Genomic DNA, 15,362 nt, shown 5'->3' with positions numbered 1-15,362 from the left:
GTCAGTCACTGATCAGGACCACCCACGTGAGTCCTTAGGTCGGTATGCACAAATCACCAAACCTTACAGTTGTCACAATGCAGTCAAGCAGGTAACGTTCTCCTGGCATTCACCAAACCCAGACTCGTCCATCAGAAGCGGGATTCATCACTCCACAGAACACGTTTCCACTGCACAGAAGTCCATTGTTGAGTTTTAAACCACTGTATCCAATGGTTAGCATGGTGCTTGGTGATATAAGGTTTGCTTGGAGCTGCTCGGCCATAGAATCCCATGTCATGAAGCTCCTGATGCACAGATTTTGTGCTGATATTAATGCCAAAGAAGGTTTGGAGCTCTACAGTTATTGAGTCAGCACGTTCATGCACTCGGTATTCGATCACACCGCTCTATGACTGGTCTGTCACTTCATGGCCGAGTTGCCTTGGTTCCTAAACACTTCCACTTTACAATGATGCCATTCACATTTGATGGTGGAATATCTAGGAGGGAAGATACTTCACAAACTGACTTGTTGCAACTGTGGCATCCTATTACAATGCCATATTGGAATTCACAGAAATTTTTGTAAAGGCAGACTGTATGGCTAAGGGTTGGATTTTATACACCTGTGGCAATCGACTGAATGAAATAGCTGAATTCAGTCATTAAAGGGAACCTGTCACCTGGATTTTGGGTATAGAGCTGAGGACATGGGTTGCTAGATGGCCGCTAGCACATCCACAAAAAAAAAACGATTTCATAGATATGTAAATTAACCTTAGATGAGTCCTGTCTCCTCCATGCTTGAGAGATGAGTCCAGCGTTCTCTGACTCTGACCCCAGCCACACCCACTGTGAAGGAGCCCAGCACCGCCCGCATCTTCTGAATCTCCTCCTTGCTCCCCTAACGTCACAAAGCTAGAGCTTGCGCATTGCAGTTCGTTCCCTGAGACTGATGCCAGCAGAGGGAAGGAACACTATGCCGACACTGCGCATGCGCTAGCTCATGCATCGCAAGATTACGGCGCTCTAGCTTTGTGACGTTGGGGAGCAAGGAGGAGATTCGGAGTATGCAGGACGGTGCTTTACAGTGGGCGTGGCTGGGCTCTGTTAGTAGCCTCATTTACATATATATAAAATCATTTTTTTGACACAATAAAAGCACAGAGAGCTATGTGGAATGGATATTGCAGATGTGCTACCGGCGATCTAGCAGCCCATGTCAGCTCAATACCTAAAATCCAGGTGACAGGTTCCCTTTAAGAGGTGTGTTCCAATACTTTTCTCTATATAGTATATGGGAAGTGTTTTAGTTGTACACTACTACCCAATATGATGGAAATTACCAAAGGCTATGAACACTTCTGGGGGCATTTTTTCCATTTCACTAATTTTGGGCTAAATATTTTTCCAATTGGTCTTTTTTGTGCTACAGGGTTAATTTTCAGCCAAGTTTCAGAGTATCTTCATTTCAGTTTCACACTAAACCCTCATAATGTTTTTCTGACAGCTATGTATAGCTCTTATTTCTTAATTCCTGACAGCTCATAAACACTCATTATAACAAAATTCTCTTAGAATATGGCTTAAATAAATGTTTGTGAGTTCAAAGATAAGGGCTATACATCCAGCCATCAGAAGAGCAACATGACAGTTCAATGTGAAAATGAAACTAAAATACTCTGCAACTTGGCTGAAATGTAACCCTGTAGCACAAAAACTGCAGATAATTTTTAATGAAGTCCAATTGAAAATATGATTTTAAGCCCAAAATGAGTACAATGCAAAAAATAAAAAAATAAATGCCACAAAGGTGTTTCAGCCTTTAAGGCTACTTTCACACTTGCGTTAGCAGGCTCCGGCAGGCTGTTCTAATGCTATTCTGTGCTAATGCTAGCCCACCATGCTCCGGAAGTCCTCTACGGCCCCATTCAATATAATGGGGGAGGTCCGGAGGTCCAGCCGCAGCACGGCAAACATGCCTGCCGGACCCTGCTGCCACAAGTGTGAAAGTGGCTTAAGTAATCTCCATCATATTGGGTAATAGAACGTTATTGTACTCTATGACTAAAACACTTCACATACAGTATATGAATCCTCTTTAACTTGTCTGAAATAAACCTGTAGCACAAAAACTGCTAAAAAGTTTAAATAAAGGCCAATTAAAAAAATTATTTTTAGCCTAAAATGAAATGCAATCATAAAAAATTGCCCCCAAAGGTGTTCATAGCTGTTGTGCGGATTCGCTCTGGTAGGCAATGTGTGCGGACACAGTACAGAGGCAAATTACTAGTTCTTAAATCAAACTTCTGTGTTTATTCACACATAAAGCAAAAACAAAACATCACTTTGCGGTATTGGTATTAGTTAACACACAATGGAAAGTCCACATAGCCAAAAAATCACCTTGTTGGCAGTTCTGCCGCCCGCAGTCCATAGCAGGCTTTTAGGGGGCCTGTTTTCCTTACAGACGGGTCTCAGCCCTCCAGTACGGTGGCACAAGCCTCAGATCCTAGCACACCTCCTGAGCTCCACTGTCAGACTGAGGTAATCCTCCTCACCTGGCAGTGCTGGCTGGTTTTTAGGCCTGGCCAAACCCGGCCTGGATCATGGGAGTAGTCACCCACCCAGCACTTTGACTACTCCCAGTAAGAGACGTCCTGGATCAGCTATACAGCCATACTAAGTATTACGATGTCAAACAGCAACTGCTGCTGACACATAAAAAAACGGCTCTTACTCCACCGAGGCCAGGAACCTCGGTGACACGTACCTATCAGCTATGATGATTCCTTGTTGTTCAAATACTTTTATTATCAAGAGCCAAAATAAACACATTACATTTAAGGATAGCCCGAACATAAATCAGGACCAAATAGAATATCATCATACAGGTAAATGGTCACAGTAAAAGTATGCAAAAACCATGTGAACATGGATATGAGCAAAGAAATAACATATGATCCCAACATCAGAATAAAAGCATCTTAAAGACCCAGTTGTGGGAAAGAGGTATCAAGAGCTCCTACATAGGATACATAACAAATTTAGACAAACAAGACAGGACACAAGGGGGAAAACAGGGGGGGGGGGGGGGGGGATCCCTGAACTGACAAGTCGAGGTAGAAAGGACTATGTAAAATAAAATTTGTTAAGGCGTGCCGAGTACATGTGGGTTAAGATCCAATGGGATGTGCAATCTCCCTGGGGACTGACGACCCCCTGTTCAGCCACGTGATAAAATCAGGAGAACCCTTAAATAAAATCCAAGGAGTCCAGATTTTCAGGAACTTATTAGTATTGCCCATGTCATCCGCCCAAAGTTCCTCCATTCTATATATTTTTTCAAAAGTGGAGAGCCAGTCCCCAGGGAGAGGGGCACGCGTGGATTTCCAAAATCTAGGGATAACCAGACGTGCAGCCTGAACAAAGAACCTCAAAAGACCCTTTTTCAGGGTAGATAAAGTGCTAGGGAACATAGAAAGCAAAGCGCCTTCCAGAGTCCATCTGGCGGAACTGCCACAAACCATATCGTATAGATCATTAATAGCCTCCCAAAATGGAGTGATTTTGTTGCAGGACCACCAGATATGAGACATGTTACCCTCCCCCTGGCCACATCGCCAACCGGAACTAGGACAAGAAGGGAAAAAAGAGTGCAGTAGGACCGGAGTCCTGTACCATCTGGACATAATTTTAAAATTCTTCTCCTGAAGACTACTGCTTATTGATGATTTAAAGGATATCTCAAATGCCTTCTCCCATATGTCAGTAGGAAAAGATTTCCCCAAGTCACGTTCCCAAGCCTTCACAAAGGGAAGGTCAGATATGGCATCATCTCTCCCCTGGAGCAGCCCGTAGATCAGAGACACCAGATGTGTAGGTGGGGATGTTTGGGTGCAAAGCGCCTCAAATGGTGAAAGATCTCTGGATAAAGTGTTATTGGGGCCAAGTGAAGTTAAAAAATCTCTCAGACTAATGTATGTAAGCCAAGCCCCTCTAGCTGACCCGCCCGGGAAGGATGATATTGGCTGGAGGGATCCCTTCACCCAGACCCTAGAAACCGTAGGATTGTCCGCGCGGTCTAACCCCAAAAAGGACATACAACCTAGGCCCAAAGGGAAGTCAGGATTATTAAAAAGGGGAGTTAGAGGGCTGGGGAACTGAGTAAGACCCAAGGGAATTGCAATTCTGTCCCAAACTTTCAAAATACCCAATGTCAGTAAGGGGAGTCGCGAGGGTCTCCTGGCTTTAGAAATCCAGAGTAGATTTTGGGATGGGAATCCTACCACCTGCCTCTCGAACTGGACCCACCTTTTAGAGCGCCCATTATGGAACCAATCTAAGATGTAGGAAAGGATTGCTGCTTTATGGTATTTTGGCAAATCCGGAACCCCCACTCACCCTATTGCGCGTTAAGAATCTCATCCCCAATCTAGGGGAGGACCCTGCCCAAATAAATTTAAGGATCACAGATCTCAGAGTCCTGAAAAAGGTGTTCGAGAGGGGAATTGGTATGGTGCGGAAAAGGTATAATATACGAGGGAGAATGTTCATTTTAAGTGTGTGAATCCTACCAAACCAGGATAGTGGCAATCCCTTCCAGTCTTTCAAGTCCCTACGGACCTCCTCGATAAGGGGAGCAAAATTCAGAGAAAAGAGGCTGGACAAATCGGAGGGAATGATCGTGCCTAGATAAGATATGTGTCCACGGGCCCAGCGAAAGGGAAAAGCGGATGGTAGGTTACTGATCAGTACCTGGGGCAGATATGATGATTCCTTGTACCTTCTTACACTGTTCATAATCTTTTATAGGTTACTGGGGTTGTGACAGATGCAAATGGAAAAGCACATTATGTCCTATCTGGAACATGGGATGAAAAGATGGAATGTGCAAAGATTGTGCAGAGCAGTCAAGGCAATGGCAGCACCGAAGGGAAACAGAAGACAGTGTACCAGACTCTCCCTCCAAAACTGCTATGGAAAAAATACCCCCTACCGTAAGTGTCTACAAAATATAATATGAAAATCGAATGACTGGATATACATGAGATGAAGTAGTGGCAATCATACAGGGAGGGTTAGCTAATTTTTATACCTCGTGTCAGTAATCCTAATGAAGAAAACTACCCCAAATTCTTGTTATATAGTTGGTCGTGAATAAACTGGCCATGAATAATCATAGTAAAGGTTTGCCCCTTCTGAACCTGTTCTGAAAATGAAACTGCCCTGAAGCTAAACTGATTTCCGTGGATCTAGGTATTGTTGGGTGTTAGACCAATGACCCTCACCTGTCCGCAGACTGAAGGTGCCACAGAACTCCAGCAATCAGTGTCCCTTTCACACAGGCACGTCTGCATGGGCGGTTGTCCCTGATACTGCAATTTTTTTTCCACATCCGAACCGCATTTTGTGCTGTTAGGATGCGGACCCATTCACTTCAATGTGGCCACAATAGATGTTGTCCATGTCCGTATGACTGTTGAACGGCACCCGCAAAAAAAATTGAAAATGTCCTATTCTTGTCCGTTTTATGGACTAGGATAGGACTGTTCTATAGAGTCCAGGATGTTCCATCCTGCAAAATGCAGAACACGCGGCCCATATCAGTGTTTCACGGATCCGCAATTTGCAGACCGCAAAGCAAGGTACGGTCATGTGCATGAGCCCTAATACTACAAAACCGAGTGTGACTGAGCTGCAGTAACAGGTGAAGGGACACTTCATTCTGGAGAAAAATACTTTTAATCCATATGCAAATGAGCAGTCAAGGGTGGGCCCAAGCCACTCGGTGCTTCGCCCGTCCCTCCCTCTCCTTCATTGACAGCACCAGCCAAAATGATTATGCAGGAACAGGGTCCGAGAAGGAGGGGCTGTCAGCAGGAGGTGCACAGAGTGGCTAGGGCCCACCTTTGATGCACTTAACTAACCATTTGCATATGGAATAAAAGTCATTTTTCTCCAGAATGAAGTGTCCCTTCACCTGGTACTGCAGCTCAGTCACACTCAGTTTTGTAGTATTAGGGCTCATGCACATGACCTTACCCTACTTTGCGGTCTGGAAATTGCGGATCCGTGAAACACTGATATGGGCCGTGTGTTCTGCATTTTGCAGGATGGAACATCCTGGACTCTATAGAACAGTCCTAACCCTTTAAGGCTCCATTCACATGTCCGCAACGTGTTTTACGGATCCACGGAGCCGCAGATCCGCAAAACACAGAAAGCGCCAATGTGCGTTCCGCATTTTGCGGACCGCACATTGCCGGCACTAATAGAATATGCCTGTTCTTGTCCGCAATTGCGGACAAGTATAGGACATGTTCTATTTTTTTGCGTAACGGAAGTGTGGACCCAGAAGTGCGGATCCGCAATTCCGTGTCCGGGCAGCACATCGTGCTGCCCCATAGGAATGAATGGGTCCACAATTCCGTTCCGCAAAATGGGAATGGAGACTTAGGCATTATGGCTGATTTAATGTTGGATTTCCTGGTGACAGACTCCCTTTAACCCCCTTGTGATCACCAATACAACTTTTTACGGTGGCCACTACCACTAAGGGGCCTTAGGCTGGGCCACCGCCTCTTCATGGTGGCCCAGACTAAGCACTGCACAGGTCCCAGCAGAGAGTGGGGGCTCGGCGGTCACATGAGAGCCGCATTCCTGCTCTAACAGTCTAGACCGGCAGGAGCGACGATCCGGGTCGTTTAACCCCTCACATGTCGCGAGCAAAGGTGCTCGCCACCTGTAAGTGGTTACAGAGGGAGCCGACTCCCTCTGTATCTGATTGGCATCCTGCAAATGGATCGCAGGGTGCCGGTATCAGTAAAGGCTGGTCGAGAAATAGTGTATTGTATTTTATTTTAGAAGTGATCAAAAGATAACCTATTATAGTCCCCTTGAGAGACTATTAAATGGTTTAAAAAAACTTTTTAAAAAAATGTATTCAATAAAAAATTCCAATAAAATAATACGCTTTTTTCCATTGAGAAAACCCTTTAAATGGAAAAAAATAGCAAAAATAAAATCTCCACATGTTTCGTATTGCTGCATCCACAACAACCCACACTATGCAAATATAATGTAAAAATCCCAGAATTGCTGTGTTTCCCAGAATAAAAAGCGATTAAAAACTAGCATAGCTCCACAGAAAGAAAACTAAAAATCTTCAAAAAAGGGTTTTTATTGTGAAAAAGTAGTAAAACGCAAAAAAAAACTATATGTATTTGGTATAACTGTAATCATACTGACCCAGAGAATAAAGTTAGGTTATTTATGCCGAAAAATGAACGCCACAAAGTTTATAACATAAAAGTAGTATTGCTGTTTTTTCCTTTTACCCTCCCAGAAAGAGATAATAAAAGCTAATCAATACGTTATGCGTACCCGAAACTTGCACCATTAAAAACCTAAAACTTGTCCTGCAAAAAACCAATCCTACATGCATATACTTAAAAGTAAAAAAGTTATAGCTTTTGGAAGGCCACGATGAAAAAATAAAAAAAATAGCTTGATAAGTTAGGCCAAAAACAGGCTGGTTTTAAAGGGAGCCTGTCACCGGGATTTTGTGTATAGAGCTAAAGACATGAGTTGCTAGATGGCCTCTAGCACATCCCCAATACCCAGTCCCCATAGCTCTGTGTGCTTTTATTGTGTAAAAAATTCGATTTGATACATATGCAAATTAACCTGAGATGAGTCCTGTACGTGACTCATCTCAGGAACAGGACTCATCTCAGGTTAATTTGCAAATGTATTAAATCTTTTTTTTTACACAATAAAAGCACACAGAGCTATGGGGACTAGGTATTGCGGATGTGCTAGCGGCCATCTAGCATCCCATGTCCTCAACTCTATACACAAAATCCCGGTGGCAGGTTCCCTTTAAAGGGTTTTGGTCTAAAGTAGGCTTGTCACTAAGGGGCTAAGGAGAGACCATGTAATACATAGATGCGGTGTGTCTGCCAGAGTGAGAACCCTTTTTTTGTCCAACTGGGACAACCCCAGCATCTGCATGGTCCTGTTCTGGATGTATGTATTTCAGAAGCACTGCTTGTGTGGTCACGCTAGCTACGTACCGTATTTTTCGCTTTATAAGACGCACTTTCCCCCCCCAAAAGTGTGGGGGGGTGGCAGTGCGTCTTATAACGCGAATGGTGCAATTTTAACATGGCTGATACCGATACATCGCCGGCCGCTATGCTGCACAGCGCGGCCTGCGATGTATCAGTTACAGTTAACCTCTATCACGCGGGGTGGGAGGAGGGGCTGGAGGCCGGCAACTGCTGTTGCGCTCGGGGCCCAGTGCAGTCACTGTACTCCATTACACCGGGCCCCGCTCACAGCAGTCTTCATATGTAAAGTCTATTCATGTATTACTCAACCAGTGGCTCTGCTTTGCTAAACTACCGTAATCGTCTGTAGTAGTACTCACTATCAAAGCAGCGGGCAGACCGGCAGTGTAACGTCACTCACTTAGTCATGCTCCTCCCACTTCATTAATGAAGCTGGCGGAGCAGGAGCGTGACTGAGTGAGTGACGTGACACTTCTGGCCTGCCCGCTGCTTTGATAGGGAGTACTACTACAGACGATTATGGTAGTTTAACAAAGCAGAGCCATTGGTTGAGGATTACATGAATAGACTTTACATGTGAAGACTGCTGTGAGCGGGGCCTGGTGTAATGGGGGTCACTATTTAAACAGGGACATGAGAGGACACAGAGGGGACCAGCATAAGATGCTATATGTGTATCATCCACAGATCCCCCCCCCCCCATAACAGTGTCATCCACAGATCCCCTCATAGCAGTGTATCATCCACAGATCCCCCATAACAGTATCATCTACAGATCCCTCATAACAGTGTCATCCACAGATCCCCCCCATATCAGTGTATCATCCACAGATTCCCCCATAACAGTATCATCTACAGATTCCCCCCCCCCCATATCAGTGTGTGTGATTCACAGATCCCCCATAACAGTGTCATACACAGATCCCCATAATAGTGTCATCCACAGACCACCATTAGTTCGAAACCCACCAAAAGCAACCCTTTTGGTACAAAATTTTTTTTTCTTATTTTCCTCCTCAAAAACCTAGGTGCGTCTTATCATCAGGTGTGTCTTATAAAGCGAAACATACGGTACAGACACATAGTTCTCCACTGGTTTTCCAGGAATGCTCTTTCTCTCTCCTCATACAGTATAAAGGCTCAGTTATTTCATTTGCTCTATAAAAAAGAAACATGCATTATTGATCTCTGCAATGTTGGGTTAGATCATTACTTTTCTGATTCTACAGATGAATTGACTGACTTTCATGCAGAGAGATTTCATTAACCTTTGATGCCAGAAAAGGTTCTTGTCTACATTGGCAATAAACAATGATGCTAATTGTAGAGCACTTTACAGGACTTTGAACAGAAAGGTCACTTTCAAAAGTGTGGCAGACATGCCTATACATATTCAAGTTTTTCATTGCATTTGTTACATGTTGAGAAAGTCAGCCATAGACTTCCATTAAATAAAAAGGAAACGCAAAAGCATACAACCCAAATGACACTGTTTGGTATACGATATGTCAGTATTCTGGATTAGCCGCCATATTAGTCAGACTTCCAAACATCAAAGTCTGGATTTGTTCTTTTATCTTTGATAAGCCATAACAATTGTTTGTTTTTCACAGCGAGAATGCAGAAAATATGTATTTCTTCTCTGAACTTGCCCTTACACTAAATGAACCTGATGACAGCACTGCCCCTACGGATAGCCGGCATCGGCCAGACCAGCGATTAATGGAGAATGGCAAGTGGGATGAGGCCAATGTGGAGAAGCAGCGGCTAGAGGAGAAACAGAGGGCTGTTCGAAGGAGGAGAGAGGCAGAGGCGGTGGAGGCTTTAGAAGAAGGTATACAAACCTTTTCTACTAAACTGTAATGATACGCACTAAATGGTAGTTAGGGCCAAAAGAAGTGAATCCTGCCACCAACTCTTTACAGGGTGTTATGTGACCCATCTGAACAGTATCAGGGGCAGGAAGCTTTTAGGCCAAGCGACGGTCATTTTCCGAATAATAATAGTCTATGGGTGTATTCATGTGTCAGTTTTCTTTTTTAATGGACCATGAATACAGGAAGTCAACAAATAGGACATATCCTATTGTTGTCCGTTTTGATGGCTTGACGTATCCCCATTTTTAACAGCCATTGTACAGAAGGTTATGTGTCTGATGGCTGTTAAAAACAGTTTGATTGCTAGGAGACGCTGAAGAAAAGCACGGAAATCCTGAAATGTGTCTGTTTTCTTTTTAATGGCCATTAAAAACAGATAGTGAACGGATAATAAATGGGCGTTAAAAAATGGTTAGACAGCCAGGAAATGGCTAAAAAAAATTGACACACAGATGCAAAATGGCCATGAAAAACTGGCTGTTTAAAGGGCTGATCCCATGATTATTGTAAAAAATTAAAATCAGACATCATATAGTAAATGACAATCTCTTTCTAACAAAGCTAGAACCAGCCCTGTACCTCACATGGATCCAGAGATCTCCCCATTCATTGCTCCGATAGATTTATATCAAGCTGACAGCTCAAGGGGAGTGTCTTATGCTGCAGCTCAGGGGGCGTGTCTCAGCTCTCCCTATCAGAGCTCAGGAGGCAGTTGAAGGATGAAACTGAGCATGTGCGTCCATCTCAGTGAGCAGGACAAAGAAAGAGAACAAACAGCAGGTGGCGCCATATAGATCCATTTTATTGAATAACTCAGTGGTTATGCTAAATTTTTAGTTACATGCAATTACAAAAGTACTCAGATCCAGGTGCTGGTTTGAAAACTGTAGAATATTTTTTGTGGGACAACCCCTTTAACAGGTTTTAATGCCCGTTTTTTCTTCACTGTTGTGTGAATGTAGCCTAACAGGTCCTAAATTCACACTTTGGATGCTACTTGGTAAACACAATTTCGCCCTTTTAGGGTGATGCATTCTCAGTATATGGTGGTCATTCTCGAGGGTGCCTATTGTATGGCCTGTGGTGAATGCACTAATATAAAATGGAAGACCTTACAGGCTGTTCCTACATACTTTACCCATCATAATTATCGTCATGTTCTGTTACATGCTCTTTTCCATCCACTTTTACCTTTTCTTTGCAGGCAATGACTATGAAGGATATCAGCCATTGTGGTTTGAGAGGAAGGTCAATCCATACACCAATGAGCTCATGTGTGTTTATAAAGGAGGATACTGGGAGTCCAAGGAAAAGCAAGACTGGTCTAAATGTCCTGATATTTTCTGACAGAGCCCGGGACAACACAAGCTTACAGATCTCGCCGCCCTCAATGTGGTGGCTGCATACACCAGGCTAAGACTCTTCAACGCTCAGGAACAGGCACCAAGGGCCGACTTCCAATGTGAACCAAGCAGAAATACAAACCAAAACACATGCCAAAATAGCCACATCTGAGCGGGAAAATCAGAGGGGTACAGGGATCTGAAGCGTATTTTCTAAAGATTTTTGTTTTACAAAATTGGAATTTCTTTTTTTATCAACTAATAAGAGTTGGGAATAAGAATATTTATTTTAACATTTGCTATATAAACACGTACATACGTCAGTGTATAAATATATATATATCTAGGACTGGGCTTTGTTCAGTAAGGGTTTCCTCTCGTACGTACAATCTTAGACTCTGAGCAAAGCTTAGGAAATGAAGGTACTCTTAGCTATATTATTTATTTCTGTACATTAGATGCATATGTATATTCTTGTTAACAAATTATAATATGCTTTTAATTATGGGCAGGGTGGAAATCACAGATTCTGATGGCCACTTGTACAGTTCTTGAAAACTTAGTACACTAAATGATGGGTCTGGTGTTACAAATAGGATCACTGTGTAATAACATCACTTTATTTTTTAATTTACTAGTGCACTTTTATTGACACTTTTCCAAAGATTTTCCCTCTGTTACTAGGCAATTCTGTCCATGCTCTAACTAGAATAAGGTGAAATGGTGTCCCATAGGACATCACTACCTTGTAAGCCTGGGCCATAATGACTGGTTAGTCAACTATTTCATTGCATTGCATGGGTTTATCTCAAGGCATTGTTCCGACTTTACTCTTTTTTCTTTATTTGGTAGTGGTGAGTATAAATGTTGTATAACCTAGGCCTTGGGCACACCGCCTTAGTTGTAGAAATGCATAATATGATGCTATATTATGCAGGTGTTCTTCACTAGAGACATTAGGGGAGATTTATTAATGCTTGTTAAAAAGTCACAAATTATGGAGCACACCATATTTGTGCCATGATTTGCTACTTTTGGCGCTTCTTGCCACTTTTCTAAACCGGCAAGGAGAGAGTATGTGGCTTAGCGGAGCCTCTGCTGCCCACTAGATTTACAAACCGGCATAAGTTATAGCTCAATTCTTCGTCAGCTGGCATAGGTTTGAGTTTCTGGAGCACGCGGCTAGGGATGTTCCTGATTTATTAAGAGACATGTGCACATCTTATTCCAGTGCACAGTGGATCAAGACTGGAGTATAGGAATGCCAGTTTTGATAAATCTCCCCCATTGTTTCTCGGAGAGGTTACAATGCTACCATATAGCAGCAGAGTAGTTACACTGCACCGTAGTGTATGTAAAAGGTATGCACCCGGAGGACTTCCTTACAGTGTATGCCACTACATACAGTGGCATAAGTTGGCCGTAGGCTTTCATGTTAAAACATATACTGCAAGGTATCCAGGTTTTAAACTCTTTTCCTCAACTAAGCTAAATCATACAGCAAAAAAGGTATGCCATAGTATACCAGCCAAATAGAAGAGAAAAAGACATTCTGTCAAGGGGACCAGGGCCTATGAATACATTTGACGTATGCGCTGAAAGCTTTCCCAGCAGATAGGCTAAGTGTACACTGGAGAGAATATGCACCCTAGCAAGGATCCATACAGACTGTCTTCCATCATACAGGGTCCACCCATGGCTTTTCTGTTTGCATGAGGACTTAGTCCAGACACTGTGTATCTCCTAAACATCAGATAAATTAATATTAATTTCTTGCTTAGAAGGTGCTATTGTAAGGACAGTGACCAGCAGTCTAGATACAGTATAACTGTCTTACTCGTATTCTTACTCATCCTCAAGTATCCAATATGATTTATGGATACTGATAGAACATAAGTACATTTTTCTTTAAATTATTGAAGTCATGAGGCCGTGGACCTCTGAGTTGACAGTGGTGCTCAGTCCCTTTGGGGCTGAATGATTACTCATCATTTGCAATTTATAAATCATTGGGGTCTGTTAATGGAAAGCCAATCCAACCAAGAGCGATATACAGGAGACTGAAGACAGTTCTAACCAAGCAGAACATTAAATCCCATTACAATACACTCGATGCGCTACCTATACATTCCACTTAAAGGGTTTATCCGAATTCTAAAAGATCCCCTCCAAGGCCCAGGCCCCTTGTATACATTACACTTACCTGCTCCCTGGCACCCTCGTTGCTCCAGATCCCTGCAAGGCAGCTGCTGCATCTCCCCTTTGCGCGGATCAAAACATCCGGGACTGAGTGGAGCAACTAATAGCAGGCCGTGACGAGTCCCCTTGAGGTTGGTCACCATCGCAGTCTGCTAATGGCTGCACCCCCGTCACCGGATGTTTTGATCCGCGTGACAGCGAAATGCAGCGGCGGCCATGCAGGAATCCGGAGCAATGCGGGTGCCGGGGAGCAGATAAGTATAATGTATATGAGGGGCCCGGGCATTTGGGGGAATCTTTCAGAATTTCGATAACCCTTTTATCGATTTGGTTTCTTTTTTTTGTTCTTTTATTTTTAACAGGTATAAGAAACAACCAAAAAATGGATCCTGGTAAAGTCTAGTTTTTTCCAATTGTCACGACCCATTCAGATGTAATGTCACATTATTTTTAAGAACACCGTCTAAATGCAGAAAAGTCATTATTAGGCTTGAGTAAAAAGAATAAATCATTTTTATATCGGGTATATTAAAAGAATCAATTTACCTTTTTATATAGACATCATGGTGAGGTAGCTGCAGTGACTATTGACAGCTCTTACGTTCAGTTTTAATGTGTTAACTACTCTTTCTGTTACCTGTCTAGAAATCACGGGGCTATAATCTACCCCATATGGTGTGTAATACCTAGAGAAGTTTTAGACATTTCACTAGAAATTTTCTTCCTAGTATTATTGCTGCTGTATATTTATATATCTATATAACAGTGTAAGGATTGGTGAACATGTATATAAAATCAGGACTATACTAGGGACTCTTAAAACAACAAGTTAGGGGTCTGTGGCAAACCTAATTCTAGCACAGAACCATGACCGGCAGTTCATCCAAGAGCTGAATGAATGAAAGGGCAGATCTGACTATCGGATAGCTAGTAAATAATACATATTGAGGGTCTTCCAACAAACATCTCAGACATGTATCAGCCAGTTTCATCTAGAAATGCTGACAATCTGTGAGCCTGGCTAAACCCTGACATCTGCAAATGGAGGTTAATAAGGTTCTCACAGGTTGAATTCCAAGGAGATAAGATGTTCAAAAAGGGTCAGGCAGCTGATTATCCCCCTCTCCTGTTAAGCGTGAGTTGGGTATGCTAGCTGGCCAGTCGGTTGACAGCTCCAGGCTGTGTTCACACATATCTTTCCGATGGCTCATGTACACAATCTTAGTATGGCTCTGTACTGGCAGGGGACTGTATTACAGAACCCATACAAGTCTATGGGAAGATATTGTATCTCCATATGCTTCCAGTTTCATAAGGAATGTGATAAAACATGGCATGCCTTATCAGATGCCTATCACAAAGCCTACTAACAGAAAACTTCTTCTATCCACTTTTACATAAAGAAAAAGAAAACCGTGTGCGATAGTGCCAGCGTGGAGTTGGTCTGATGACTACAATGCCGTGAGCTTCCTCACTTTAGCCAGTAGGTCATAACTTTACCAAACACCTCCGGTGTAAATGTATTCAGACCAATCTATGACCATTACACAGTAAGTTGCTGTCTGTACCTCACATGTTTGGAGGATCTGGATACAGTATATCATGTTAAAGGGTTTCTGTCACCCCACAAAACTCATTTTTTTTTTTTTGGATAGTTACATTCCTTATAGCGCGATATAGGAGAATATAATCTTGTCACTTACTTTCATGCGGCCGTTTCTTTAGAAAACAAAGTTTTATAATATGTAAATCCAATCTCTACCAGCAAGTAGGGCGTCTACTTGCTGGTAGCCGCAGCAGAAAACCGCCCCCTCGCCGTGTTGATTGACAGGGCCAGCCGGGATCTCCTCCTCCGGCCAGCCCTGTCAGTATTTCAAAAATCGCGC

The 15,362-nt window shown here is 43.0% G+C and overlaps 1 protein-coding gene across 5 annotated transcripts in view; it reads left to right on the top strand.

Annotated features, from left to right (window-relative positions):
- The window catches only part of OSBP2 (oxysterol binding protein 2), a 299,539-nt gene extending 284,459 nt beyond the window's left edge, over positions 1-15,080 (top strand). For all 5 annotated transcript variants that reach the window (XM_040415995.1, XM_040415996.1, XM_040415997.1 and 2 more), the window contains 3 exons: positions 4,798-4,982; positions 9,671-9,891; positions 11,139-15,080. In XM_040415995.1, the coding sequence (XP_040271929.1) occupies positions 4,798-4,982; positions 9,671-9,891; positions 11,139-11,281 (549 nt within the window). In that variant the 3' untranslated portion in view covers positions 11,282-15,080. The remainder of the gene's footprint in view (positions 1-4,797; positions 4,983-9,670; positions 9,892-11,138) is intronic.
- The last annotated feature ends 282 nt before the right edge of the window (positions 15,081-15,362 follow it).

Source organism: Bufo bufo, chromosome 2 (assembly GCF_905171765.1).
Source record: "Bufo bufo chromosome 2, aBufBuf1.1, whole genome shotgun sequence".
Lineage (NCBI taxonomy): Eukaryota > Metazoa > Chordata > Amphibia > Anura > Bufonidae > Bufo > Bufo bufo.
The sequence above is the reverse complement of the archived record's forward strand: the minus strand, read 5'-3'. Positions and strand labels throughout refer to the sequence as shown.